The 14102-nt window shown below is 35.9% G+C and overlaps 2 protein-coding genes across 4 annotated transcripts; one reads left to right on the top strand and one right to left on the bottom strand.

Moving 5' to 3' along the window:
* Positions 1–524: 524 nt before the first annotated feature.
* On the top strand, positions 525–9475 carry LOC142624153 (uncharacterized). Of its 3 annotated transcripts, XR_012842294.1 has the most exons (7): positions 525–662; positions 825–1021; positions 4951–5019; positions 5149–5227; positions 5310–5374; positions 5701–6134; positions 7139–9475. XR_012842294.1 is itself a non-coding variant. In XM_075797673.1 (6 exons), the coding sequence occupies exons 2-6, from the start codon at positions 857–859 to the stop codon at positions 5779–5781; spliced, it is 456 nt and encodes a 151-aa protein (XP_075653788.1). In that variant the 5' UTR covers positions 525–662; positions 825–856; the 3' UTR covers positions 5782–6247. The 3 variants fall into 3 exon arrangements, 2 of the variants coding, with proteins under 2 accessions (XP_075653788.1, XP_075653786.1); XM_075797673.1 differs by lacking the exon at positions 7139–9475 and having other exon boundaries at positions 5152–5227; positions 5701–6247; XM_075797671.1 differs by lacking the exon at positions 7139–9475 and having other exon boundaries at positions 5701–6247.
* LOC142624152 (heat shock factor protein HSF24) lies at positions 9209–13890 on the bottom strand. The gene is made up of 2 exons (XM_075797670.1): positions 12982–13890; positions 9209–10327 (listed from the first exon to the last, which is right to left on the bottom strand). Exons 1-2 carry the CDS (start codon positions 13183–13185, stop codon positions 9629–9631), a joined length of 903 nt encoding a protein of 300 aa, XP_075653785.1. The 5' UTR covers positions 13186–13890; the 3' UTR covers positions 9209–9628.
* Positions 13891–14102: the final 212 nt, after the last annotated feature.

Here is a 14102-nt window from a genome sequence, read left to right as displayed (position 1 = left end):
CTTGGTTTGACAAAAAATATATGTTCAAGTTTGGCTCAAGCTTGAACCAGACTAATAAATAATGTTTAAACTCAAACTCATCAAAAAGTTTGAGCTTGATTTGGTTCGGCTCAATTAAATAGTCAAGTCAAGCTCGAGCTCAATATCAAACTTTTGAAGCTTGAGACCCAACACAAATACTTTATCAAGCCCATATCAAACTTATTTGGTTTGGATTTGCAATTCTAACCCACTATTCCTAAGGACTTACTAGGATATGAGTTTTGTTGTCAAAGTTTATATCAAGTCTAAGCTCAGCTGGATTTGTATTAACACTAATATTCATAAGCCTATTTATATGAACAATTTTTTTTTTTCTTATACTTAACTTATTTATTTAATACATTTAATTAAGACTCAAACTTAATTTGATTATAAATAAACAAAAATTAAGGATTTTTTAATACATTTAATTAAGACTCAAACTTAATTTGATTATAAATAAACAAAAATTAAGGATTAAAAAAAAAAAAAATTGAAGCCCAAATTATTTTAGAGCTTATACTTAAAACCTCACATCCTGTAGCGACTTCCAATTTGAAGACCCATCGCCGGTTTGACGAAGAGGCGAAGAGCTTCAACTTCAAGTGTATATCACTCTGTTTCTTTATCATTTTTTTTAGGTAAAATTCATTTCTCTTGTTTCTATTTTTTGCTATTGAGAGGTGATTAATGGTTTGGGTTTGATCTGAGCTATTGAGCTATCTTGTCCTGTCCATTGTTGAGATATTGTATAATTTCGTATTTGAGTTCAAACGGAATTGATAACTTTGCTCTCTAAACAGAAAGCTTTTGAGTTCTGTAATTGAATTTGATAATGGCTCGTGAAGAACCGGACGTGGAGGTTTTGAACGAAGCGATAAGCTCCGCCCTCGTTTTCAATGATGAAGTTAAAGACGGTGGTGGCGTGCAGATCACGTGCTTCACTGAAGTTGTGAACGACGTTGCTCTTCATTTTCAAATCCTACGCCTTCCCAAACAGGTCTCAATCCATCACTCTCTTCTCTCTCTTTTTTTTTTTTTGTCTATCATTGTTTCTTTTTTTTTCTGGGTGCCTTTGATTTCACTAGTTTGATAAACCTATCGTTGTTTCTTTTTGTTTCACCATTTAGGTAACTTTGTTTTAGAATTTTCCTGTGTATTTTTGAAACTGTTCGGATTGGATCAGTAGCAATTTCACAAAATTGGGAATTGGGAAACTTGAAATTTTGTGCATTTCATTGAGACTCTTACCCACATTTTGCTTGCAAGAAATTATTCTGCATGCACTATGTATGTGTCATGTATAAGAGAAGGTATTTAGTATCAAATCATACCATATTAACGGTAACTAACAAATGAAAGACATGTTAGTTGGTAGTTATTTTTGCGCATGTCTCTCATTTATTGGATATTGATACAAATGATGTAGTATCATTTGATATAAAATACTTAGACTTACATTTAAAGCACATGTGTGAGAGGAAGGCAGGTTGATAAGAACCTTCTTGTACTTCAACTCACAATCTCACAGTTATGGTAGTTCTTAGAGGGAACTAGGTCTCCAATGATTCTTTCGAGGGAATCAACCTCCTAATCAGAATCTCAATGAGAAACTAATCAACTGCATTATTATTCTCATACCATCAGATTACAATCAGATCAGCCTTTATACTTGGCTATAATAGTCTAACAGAATTACAGCCGGACTTGACAGTTAAGATAATAGTACTACCCAACTAAGCCAAGCCTAACTAACTAACAATGTACAAGTAAACTAATGCATATAGTTATACAATTAGCATATATCTAGTAGCCTAACATTGCACCCCTCTTTTAAAGCACCTTGCCCACAAGGTGTGGGTACTGCTGTTGCAGCTTAGGTAACAGCTCCCAAGTAGCATCCTCTGATGATGAACCATCCCAATGGACTAGAACTTCAGTTACTGGCCTCCTCCTCAGCTGGACTGTCCTTTGCTGCAGAATTCCTTTGGGTGCAGGTGAAAGGTGACCTTGATCATCCACTGGTGGTAGAGTGGGAATTGGAGTGATGTGCTGTCCAAGTTTGGCTTTCAAACATGACACATGGAAGACTGGATGGATGCCAGATTCCGGTGGTAACTCCAGCTTGTATGCTACTGTTCCAATCTTCTGTAACACCTTGAAAGGGCCAAAGAACTTAGGTGCTAGCTTGCCAACTTGCTTTGGTCGAAGGGATTTCTGCTTGAAGGGTTGTAGCCTTAAGAAAACCCAGTCTCCCTCCTCAAAATACCTCTCCTGTCTGTGCTCATCAGCTTGCAATTTCATTCAGTCTTGTGCAGCAATCAGATTACTCCTAAGAAGGCTCAGGACATGCTGTCTGTTCAACAAATACTCATCCACAGCTGCTGCCTTAGTGATGCCAGGGATATAATCCAGTAATTTTGGTGGTTGAAAGCCATAGAGGGCTTCAAATGGAGTCATATTGGCTGATGTATGGAAATTTGTGTTGAACCAAAACTCAGCCAAGGGTAACCACTCAACCCACAGCTTAGGCTTATCACCTGCAAATGCCCTCAAGTACTGCTCAAGACTTCTATTAACCACTTCTGTCTGCCCATCAGATTGTGGATGATAGGATGATGGCATAGATAACTCAACACCTTGTTTTTTGAACAACTCCCCCCAAAATGTAGAGGTAAGAACTGGATCTCTGTCACTCACAATAGAAACAGGCATGCCATGTAGCTTGAACACATGCTGCATAAACAGAGTTGCAACTTTTGCTGCAGAATAAGGATGGGAGAGAGGAATAAAATGGACATACGTGGTTAGCCTATCCACTACTACCAACACAACATCTTGTTTCTGAGACTTGGGCAAACCTGCCTGTCTTGATGGAAGAAAGACATCTCCATGATCTTGAAATCCCATTTGATGAGACCAAGAGTACTAAGCCATTGAGTACCCATCACCACATCACACCCCCACAAAGTCAGCACATTTAAATTTAACCCAAAATCATTTCCTTGTATGCTTATTGATACATCTCTACACTCTCCTTTGGTTTTGATTAGGGCACCATTTGCTACTCTAACTTCAAGAATTCTTGTGGTATCTAAGGGTAAACTCAGTGTTTATACCAAGGTAAAATCTAGAAAATTATGGGAGCTTCCTGTGTCAAGGAGAATAACAACCCAATGTCCCCTATCTGCCCCAAAACCCTCATAGTTCCTGGAGAGGGACTACCCAGCAAAGCATACAGTGTAAGAGATTGCTCAGGCTCAAAATCTGGTTGTTCCTCCACTGCTAGCACTTCTTCTTCACCAATAACCTCCATGCCTTCCTTGGGAAACAACTTTAATTCTTTGCACTGGTGTCCTCGATGCCATTTGGTATCACAATAGTAACAAAGCCCCTTCTTTCTTCTCTCCTCCATCTGAGTTGAAGACACCTTTTGTATAGGCACCCTTGATCTAATATCACCCTTGTTATGAGTTTTAACTACAGCTGATGATGATGATTGCCAATTGTTCTTGTTAAACTCATAGACAGGTTTATAAGCCTTCCTACAAGACTGCAAATATTCTTCTTGAATCTTGGCCAACCCAAAAGCTGCATTTAGAGATCTTGGATTCTGCATCTTCACAGCTAATCTCACTTCATCTTAAGACCACTCATGAAACAACTCAACTTATGGGATTCGGGCAAATTTCTTATCCAATTGCTCAACATCTCAAATTGGCTTTTGTAAGCTGCAACAGTGGTACTTTGCTTCAATTTTGTTAAGGCTTCCATAGGATCATCATATGGGGAAAGACCAAATCTGGTTTGAATAGCTCTAACAAAAGTTTCCCAAAAATCTAAAGATCTTTCACAATCTTGGAACCAAATTAGAGCCTCATCATCTAAATGGTAAGAAGCGTTTAAGATTCTCTCTTCTTCAGGAATATTATAATAGCTAAAGAACTGCACAGCTCTAAAAATCCAAACTGAAGGATCCCCCCCACTAAACCTTGGAAACTCAAGCTTAATAAGTCTAGAGACCAGTGCACATACCTCAGGTCTTTGATTATGCAGCTGGGAATGTATTGGCGGTTACACCATCTCTGCTACAGGAGGAAGATGTTCTTCTTGTTGTTGCTCAGGTTGCTGCTGGGCTGGTAATCTTCCTTCCATTGCAACTTGCATTGCCTTCATGCTAGAATCCAATTGCTCCAATCGTCTGGAGATCATTTCCATGGCTATCACATGATCATCCAACCTCTGTTGAACCAAGGAAACAAAGTCGCTCAAAAGGGAATAACGAGTCTCTTGAACCATGGCTCAACTCGCTTTGATACCAAAATGATAAGAACCTTCTTGTACTTCAACTCACAATCTCACAGTTATGGTAGTTCTTTAGAGGGAACTAGGCCTCCAATGATTCTTTCGAGGGAATCAACCTCCTAATCAAAATCTCAATGAGAAACTAATCAATTGCATTATTATTCTCATACCATCAGATTTCAATCAGATCAGCCTTTATACTTGGCTATAATAGTCTAACAGAATTACAGCTGGACTTGACAGTTAAGATAATAGTACTACCCAACTAAGCCAAGCCTAACTAACTAACAATGTACAAGTAAACTAATGCACGGGTGCACTAAATAATTTCACCTTTGCATCGTATATATGTAATACTAAAATGTGCAGCATATGGACATTATTGGTAATTAGCATGTTATAACTTATAAGCTGTTGGGTGATGATAATAGATAGAAGTAAATGAAGGATTAATGCTTGCTTAACCATTGAGCACATGCCTTTTGAATTCTAATAAACAATCCAAGTATTACTCAATCTATACTCATCATAATATCTTATAGAATGACAATCTTATTCTGAAAACTGCTGCCGTGAATGATTAATTATAATTTGTTATTTATGTTGAACCTATTGTGATTGTAGATATATGTGTGGATCGGTTGTGACTCTGCCAAATTGGGACGCATATATGCAGCTGCACCTACACGACCTGTATGTTCTTAGTCCTTGTACCCTGAGAAGAGAAGCTTGAATGATGAGAATTGCATTTACATAATGCTTAATATTGTTATTTTCACAATTCAAAAATTAACCTTGTGTTCTACTGTTTGGCGATGCAAGCAGAAGGATATGATTAGTGTTACTTCCATACTTGGAGGAGCTTCTGATAATACAGGAGCTGGCATTGCTCGACGATTAGGTAAGTTCTGAATCATGTTTGATGTTTTTGTGATTATATACAAATATCTTGTGCTTGTTCTGACGTGCCATGTTTCTCGCAGTGTTGAAGACTGGTCTCAATATAATTTTGGCTTGCAACATCCCTAAAAATAGTCCCATGCTTGAGGTCTCTTCTCTCTCTAACATAAACTTGCATGGTCACACACACAAGTACACGTGTTTATCAGTGTTGTTTCTCTGGATTTAGTGTCAGTATGTTTTTGGGCAAGCTATATATTTTCACCTCAAACTCGGGTAAGTTTCTATTTGGTCCCTGAACTCATAACTTGGGCAAAATCAAAAGTTGGACCAAATAGAAAAAATTTGAGGTATAAAAATGTAGTTTACCATATGTTTTTACTAGTTAATTTAATACTTCATTTGGCTGTTTGATCTGGATCTCCTTTTGATGTATATATTCATCTAATTCTTCCATCTCCTTTGGCATTTTAGGCAGATGCTGAGAAGATGTTGGTACAAAAGCTAATACAGCTGGGTTACACGAGAGCAAAAGCAGAAGGATCATCCTCATAGCAGGGTGCCTGGCAAACCTTGCTATAAAATGAAACATGCATTGGATACAGTAGTCCAGTTGGCCCTGTTAGGCACGCTATTCCAAAGGCAGGAGTCATAGGGTCCAACCAACGAGGGTGTTACTGTTATCTCTTTCAAATTCTTCTCTTTTGATTCTTCTTTATTACATTAAATGCAGTGTAAAATTTATATGAGCTAGATGTTCTGTGGGGCATTGATGCAATCCCTTGCCAACGACAACAAAAAGAATGTCATTGACTATTCAAGTTCAATATAATCTCTATCATGGCAGGGAAGGATGATATAGGGAACTTGTTGAACAGCCAATCCTTGAAGCATCTCGATCCTTCTAGGTGCGTTAATTTCTACAGCTTTCATTCTCTATGTATGAGTTTTTTTTTAAGAGAACACCATCTATGTATACGAGGAACTTTTTTTTAGAACATGGTAAAATCCATTTTATTAATTTGGCTCAACTATTTTTAGTCTGTTTGAAATATAGGGTAGGTTTCAATTGGTCTTTAAATTAAAAAACTTCCAGTTTTGGTCCTTAAACTTAAGGGTAGGTTTCATTCCTGGGCATCTTCCAAGAGATGCTCTCAATGTCATTTCCCCTTCAATACTGTAACCCCCCCCTCCATCTTCTCCCCAAATCAGTCAATTGAACCTATCATTGGTGAAGCTAGAAGATTGTTACAAGCCTCTAGCTTTAGTATCTCATGCCTGTAGAGACTAGAGAGCTTAATTTTATAGCCCAAAATTTGGTAGGATGGCTGTTTTTTGTAATGAAGAGGGAATGATTTCTCTCCTCTATTCATGTTGAAAGTTTTGTTTTCCCCGGTTAGAGATGGGGGTGTTTTACCTTCACTCACTCTCTCTCCTTTTTATGGTTAATGAAATACTTATTCAGTGAAAAAACATGCATTAATTTTGAGCAATGTATGCCATCAAAGTTGATGAGGATACTGTTGAGATGAAATTTAAAGGATGGAAGCTTGTTGCAATCACATGCTTAACTTACGTGTAAGGGATCCTAGAGAGTCATGCAATCATCCAATAAAAAAATCGAGCCACTTGCAATGAAGTTTTATTATTATTATTTTTTTGGTAACAAAGGAATAAAATGCATTGATAATTTAATCTCATAAACATAAAACTTTCAAGCATCTAGTACAGCTGCTTTAGCAAGAATATTCACGCATGCATTTGCTTGTAGGTTGTGCTGCTCAAGCCTCTCTATAGGCACCTGCACTCAACAATACGACTCAAAAACACATTAGTGGTCTTGTCTGAATTAATTAGGTCAATAGCTGTTACAGTCAAGTTCAATCTCTAAGCATGTAATTCTCATATCTAGGGCCAGAATCAACCCATCTTTAAGAGCCTTCAACTCGGGTTGGAGGCATGTTGTGACACCACTTGCCCGTGAGAAGCCTCTCAACCATTGCCCATTCATGTTAAGCTTGACCCGAGCATATGGTGGAGTATTCCATTCAAAAGAAATGGCCTTTGTAATCCTTCAGTTCCTATCATGATCTACCAAGGAGTAATACTCGGAGGAGAATATTACCATTAAATGCCACTCTATTTCAACTAAGCCAAAGATTCCAAACACCAAGGGAGAAAGTAATATTTACTATGGAACCTGACTATTTTGATGAGTTACAGTTGAACATGCAGTTTGATTTCAACCAAGAAAGGGAAAAGAAAAGGAGTGGGAGCAAGGATTTGGAATTCCCACTTTATTCCAAAAAGAAGACGCCGCTGGACAATCCCTAGTAACTCACTAACAGTGGCGCAAAGAAGCCATGAGGAATGCTATTACTGCCACACTTAGCCATGGCAACATTCCCATAGGAAGAAGAGGATCTTAGGGCTAGCTTTGGTCCTCCAAATCCAATCAAAAGGTTGTTGGTTCCAAAGGTTAAAATTCCCATTAGTCAAATTCCAGGTAGGATGATCTTCCGTATCTACTAAGGTGCAAACATTAGTAGCTTTAAGGGCTAGTGCAAGATTGGGTAGTTATTGAAATCTTATCAAAATTTCACACACGAACACCAAACAAAAGATCACTAAAAGATTTTGCTCCTCTAAGGTTAGAGATCTCTTAGAGGTGCCTAACCAGTGATTTGTCCTTCCAAAAGTTAACTTATTTGCCATTATTTACCACATATCTTAAGCCTTTTTTTTTAGGGTGCCACCTTAAATTCCTCTCTTTTTATTTGAAGAGCGTTAGATGGAAGGATTCTCAGGGTTTGGGCCTTTGGGCCAATGTTTGGCTTGAAGGGTCTTAAGCCCACATGGCTTCCTTCTCGGTCATGAGTCTCCAATTAAGTTTTGCTAGGAGGGCTTTGTTTCTAGGCATGATGACTTGAACAGATATAACCTCGCCCCCGCCCTCTTGCTTTTAAAAACTCTTTCCCATCCTAATATATGCCACTATTTTCTTCTTCGTAGAGGATCCTAGCGGAAATTCCTATTAATTTTGTAACCAAAAGGGAAAAGCAGTAGCACTACTCTATTGGTGATTAAGCCCTTGGGAGGAGAGAATGAAATAGAGTGGAAATGAATGAAAAAAAATAATTTTATAATATTCTTCCCTTCTTCCATTCCCTTCCCTTATTTAAGAGTTTTAATAGAGGAAATGGAAAAGTCAATTTCCTTGTTTGGGAGTTTAAGTGGGAGGAAATTGAATATGTAAGAGGGAATACTTATTCTTCTCTATTTCTTTAAAAACCTCAAATTTTCATTCCTCTCGAAATTGGGAGGAATGAGAGAAAATCGAATTAGATTTAATGAATTTTTTACTAAAACTTCCAAAATTCCCTTATATACTCAACTATTTATTTTAAAATAGGGGTCTAATAATAATATTGTCATAAAATGATTCCATTTCATTTCATTTCCTCTATGTTACTTTTAAACAAGATTACTTACATTCTATTCATTTTTATTTTTTTCCATTCATTTATTCTAAAACATCTAATTAAGGTTATTTAATTCCATTCCATTCCATTTTTTTTCCTTACTTAAATACATTTCATTCCATTCTATTTATTTTCATTTTCTTATGATCATTTCGTTCTATTCCACCCTCAAACGACTAAGAGATCATGTTTTTTAGACTTCCTTTTCAAGTCAAGGCAACCTAATTTGAACATATAAAACTTTTAAGAATTAACCTTTAAAATCACATGTTGAAAAATCAAATTCCACCTAAACTAATACTAAAATGTAGTAATTAACCTTTAAATTTATTTTCCGCAATAGGCAATGATTTTGAGCCAACATTTTTTTTAATTGATACCCTTACTTTTTGACACACACAGCTAAAAAATCATGCTTATATCAAGCAAGCCGAAAATATAAAATCTATTGAGTAGTAATTAAGAAGAAAAGTAAAGGAGACCAGAAATATACATAATCATTATATAACATCAAGTTGTCCATTAATCTCCGAAGTGCAAGTCTTACATGAATGGTATATGTAAAGGTGTCACAACTTTCAAAGAGTCTAGAAGAGTGAAGGCCCATTTGCCTTTGACCTACACCTTCCACAACAACTACTCCATAATTCCATTTTACAGACAGATTTTGAATTTTCAAAACCATGCAGCCTTTATTAGTTATTACAAAATTACACGTAATGAGAAAAAAAAAAAAAAAAAACAACAACAACAAACAAACAAACAAACTTTAATACTAAACCTTACGGTGGCTGAGAGAGTATATATTTTCTCTCCCCTAATTAAAAACAAAAGCAACTACATAATAAGCGTGTAAGAAGTTGGTGAACCAGGCTTATCCTACGCACTGTCTTGTTGCCATCGTGGCACAGGCTGAATGGTCAATTACAAACCTTCATTTCCTTTGCCAAAGGGCGAGTGTGGGACCCATTATTGAACCCCATTTTCTCCTCACGGCCCCGTTTTCTATTCCCTTTCAACCAAACCCCAAACAGCTTCAAACCCTCACCGCCGTAGCCGTTGCCGTTACCGTTATCTTCGACAACGTTGTTGTTGTTGTTTTCGTCGTCATCATCGTTGGAATCAACTTTGCCGATGATGGGCCCACCACCACCGATTATTTCATCAACACAGCTGGACCCACAGCTTCCTTGACGAATGATATGATTGATCTGGTCGGGACCCACTTTTAGATACTCAGTCAAGAAAGCTACCAGCTCGTCACACTGTTTCTTCGTCTGCGCTAGCTCCGAGCTCAGCATCTCGTTGTCCTTCTTCAATTTCTCGTTCTCGCCCGATAAATCGGATGCTTGTGCCGTCGGGGTCGTCGTTGTCTCCACCGACCCTGGGTTCTTCGAATCCGGGGATGACGTGGACGTGGACCCCAGGTCCTCGCCTGAGTTCGATGACGACGACGGACCTCCGCCGCCGACGTCGACGTGTTTCCCGGATGCTGGAGTGTTTGCGGGAGCTGACGTCGCGGTTTTCCGGCGGCGGATCTGTGAGAGGAGCTCTTTCTGGGCTCGCTTGAAATTCTCGTTCGCGAATTCCCATTTGTCCGGCACGATCTTTCGGAAACCCTGTATAACATTTCAATTTAATTTATTTAATTACAAAATGAAAGATAAAGCAGGTTGTGTTTCTGACTTTTTGGATTGGAAAATTTAGGATAGTTTATGTTTTTAATTAAAAATAAAAATCCTACTATTTCTGGTGTTTCCACTTTCCCACGAGTTCAAATCTTCAATTATTGAACTATTAAAAATATATTGAGAAATTCCTTAGACACAATTTATGGTAACAACTTCTATTACAAGTTACAACCATAAGAGAATTCAAAATGAGATTCTAGCGTGAATTATGCAAATCTTTTTATCTTTATTTTCTCTATTCATGAGAGATGATGATTTGAGAGAAATAAAAAAATTAATAATGAAATAGTATTTTAATAAAATTTAGGGTAAAATTGATATATTCATGTGGGTATTTTTGAAAAGTTGTTATGTAAAATCTTTATAATAAAAAATAGGTGCTTATACTAAAATATATAAAAAAAAAATTGCACAAAGTCATGAGAATGTGCTCTAATATGGTTGACCTATTTGGTGATGCATAAAAATTGTGGCCTAGATAAAAAAACAAATACTCTTAAGAAGAAAAAATTTATGATTGTTTTTTACAATTTTATATATATATATATATATATATTTTATACAGAGTAAAAATTTTACTTTAGCATGATTTAAGTGTACATGTATATGAAATTTCTTCTTAAAAACTTAAATTCTGACTGTTACTATTCACACTCCACAAACACTTATACTTATAGAGTGACTATAGTACAAGATAAAAATTTTAAAATAATATTAATTTTTTTAAAAAAATAGTTATTAAAAAAATTTATAAAATAGTTCTTGAACAGACATCTTAAAAACACAGTAAAGCGGATCCTAAAAATAATCGCAAAAAGTATATCAAAATTGTTGGCACAAAATTTAAAAATTGTGGCCTTATAGAACTGTAACTCTTAGAATTTGTATGTTGTTCGTAGCTGTCAGGTTGGAAAACACGACGAACTGAATTGGAAATCTTAAAAGGAGTGGTTGAGAGATAATCTCAGACCTACACGTGTTGCATGCAGATTTGTGTTGACCTCAAAAATCAGCGCAGTCTTCAAGATTTTTATAGAAAAATACAAACAAAAAAGTCGGACCATGGATTTTTTTTCTCCGCTTTTTATTATACTGTAAAGTTTTTATACGCAACATTAATTTTGTATCTGTCCAGAAATTTCTTAGTAACACAGAGTGGGGCCCGACTGAGATATAAGCTGCACAAGTTGTATTTGTTTGACATGTCAAATTGTCACAAAGGTTTCGACTAGAACTACGTACACGCGTATCATGCGGTAGTTGCTCTACAAATCTAAATATTTGTGGGGGTGTAGAGACAAAAGTTAGAGTTCAAAAACTGAAATTTATTATTTAAAAATATTTATAAAAATATATATATGGGTAAAAATATATATAAAAATACGTGAAATATTGTTTAAAAACTGAAAATAATTATTTGAAAACATAAACTAAACACCCTAAATATTCAAGAGGAAGTTTCAAACACATAAACACTTATAAAATAATAAAATAAAAAATTTATCCCGTAAAAAAACAAAACGTACAGTACTTTTCAGAACAATTATATTATATATGCTATAAAAAGACAAATATACCCCTCAACAACCCATTGTTTTGGGGACTGAATAAGAATAAAACTGTATTAATTTTATAATAATAATTAATTACCCACTAATTGGACTGGAAGCTTCTGCTATTATAGTTTACTTTTTCATTCTCAACACGGCACAGCTCAAGCCGGTGAATTGACATTTTTAAAAACACCACAGGAAGGTTTCTGGTTTTTTAATTTAATAATCAATAGTACCATAGTTTATACTATTATTTTCGACTGGCATTCATTTTTCTCTTATAGAAAACTAAGGAAGCGAGGAACAGAAAAAATGGTCAAAAAAAAAAAAAAGCACGAAATATTCAGCATGATATTCACTTCTAAAAGCTATCCAATAAATAATATAATCAAACCAATCATTTTTGTTTGTTTATGAGAAGCAAATAAGAAAAATGCATACACCCAACAAACAACAATGATACCATCTTTAATTTTTAATTAATAGATGCAGGTGTACACAGAGCGCTCTCAAATCTCAATGGCTAGATTAGTTTTATTTTATTGCTTTTTTTACTCCTTTTTGTAAAGCTCACATAATATTAATTTTATCCAAACAATGAACAAGCAAATTAGCTCAACTCTACTGTATCATCTTCGAATTCGAATAAGAGATTTAAGATTTAATATCAGTCTGTTTAAACAAAAAAAATCAATTAATAATTTACTCTGTGATAATCGTCAGCAGAAGTTCAAAATATCCTTAAAAAAACCAACATAATTCTAAGGAGATTAGTAACAGATTTGGAATTCGATATCTGCCTAAACTAATTGGTGTTTTGATGCAAACTAATAAAAGCAAATCATCGGTAGCAGGGTTGAAACCATCTCTTAAGAAAAACAAGATAATTCAGGGAAGATTGGTAATTCAATTAACACTCATGGGTGTTTCAATCTAGGTATGAGATGCCTTGGTTATTGTGATAGAATTAACATGTAGATTCAAACAAAATTGGGAGAATGAAAAGAGAGAATGTAATAAGAAACTTACGTAAGTGTTAAGCTGGCGGACAAAGCTTGAGAAATTGTTGTGCTTGAAATAGTTAGGCAGCAAGTCCTTGGCAAAATCGGCAGTCTTCCAAACCACAAAAGTGGAACCATCTTCATTCCACGATATCACATCGTCGGTGACGGGATCATCCACAAGCTGATACGTTTTCGTCAGAAAAGGCGCCGGAACTGACCTTTGCGCCATTTCTCTCCGACTTACTACACCTCACCTCACCTCAACAAAATGGCTTTTAATTTCTTTTTTCCCCTTATATCGGAAATCAAAAATCAAATCTAATAAAAAAGGAAATTCACTTTTGGAATTTCTAATTACAAAAAAGAAAAAGAAAAAGAAAAAGAAGAAAGAAGAGAAAAATGAAAGCTCAACAACTAAAAAGCAAGAGCGCGGTCAAGAATTCCCAGCCCCAACAATAGAACCCAGAAGGAAAGAAACGAAAGTGAACAGGATTGGGACAAGGCTTGCTTCTACGATCAGCTTCCATGAGTTAGAACCAAAACCAGTTCTATTTTTTCAATTGGTAACAATACCATAACTTCCCCAAACTAAGTCTAAGGTTAATATTCCTCGTCTTAGTTCGGACAAGGTGCACTTTTATAAAGTGGAGAGAAGCTGTTCACACTGACACACACAAAAGAAAAGAGATGGGGGTTCTAGAAAATTTGAGAAAACCCAAAAAAGAGAGGTACCCAAAAGCCCACAAATAGTCGTAGAGAGAGATAATATAGAGAGAGAAAGAGAGACGCTAAACAAATACAGACAAACTATACGCTTTTATTCTTTCCTGAGGAAAATGATGAGAGAGAGAGAGAGAGAGTTTTGCATTGAGAATTGGTGCATATGCTTTTGTCTTGTTTTTTTTTTTTTTTTTCTTACGGGAAGTTTCTAATGCATTTCAAAAAAGAGCGTAGTGATTTGGGATCGGTGCTATTTGAACGCGTGGCATTCACCGTTTTTTACTTTTTCTAAAGAATAGAAAGAAGAAGAAGAAGAAGAAGAAGAAGAAGAAGAATAAGCGGGTAAGACGGCTTTTTCTTTTCTCACCTAACACCTTCGAATTTCAATTGCTTCTTTTCTTCGTTTCTTTTTTTTTTTTTTGAGAA

Source organism: Castanea sativa, chromosome 2 (genome assembly GCF_040712315.1).
Source record: "Castanea sativa cultivar Marrone di Chiusa Pesio chromosome 2, ASM4071231v1".
Classification (NCBI taxonomy): domain Eukaryota; kingdom Viridiplantae; phylum Streptophyta; class Magnoliopsida; order Fagales; family Fagaceae; genus Castanea; species Castanea sativa.
The sequence above is the reverse complement of the archived record's forward strand: the minus strand, read 5'-3'. Positions and strand labels throughout refer to the sequence as shown.

Bases quoted from the DNA above. Each gene is read 5' to 3' on its own strand.
- LOC142624153 (XM_075797671.1), top strand. From the start codon at position 857: ATGGCTCGTGAAGAACCGGACGTGGAGGTTTTGAACGAAGCGATAAGC. The intron at 1,022-4,950 runs GTCTCAATCCAT...TTGTGATTGTAG, and splicing joins TCCTACGCCTTCCCAAACAG to ATATATGTGTGGATCGGTTG. The intron at 5,375-5,700 runs GTCTCTTCTCTC...TTGGCATTTTAG, and splicing joins AAAATAGTCCCATGCTTGAG to GCAGATGCTGAGAAGATGTT.
- LOC142624152 (XM_075797670.1), bottom strand. From the start codon at position 13,185: ATGGCGCAAAGGTCAGTTCCGGCGCCTTTTCTGACGAAAACGTATCAG. The intron at 10,328-12,981 runs GTAAGTTTCTTA...AATGTTATACAG, and splicing joins TCCGCCAGCTTAACACTTAC to GGTTTCCGAAAGATCGTGCC.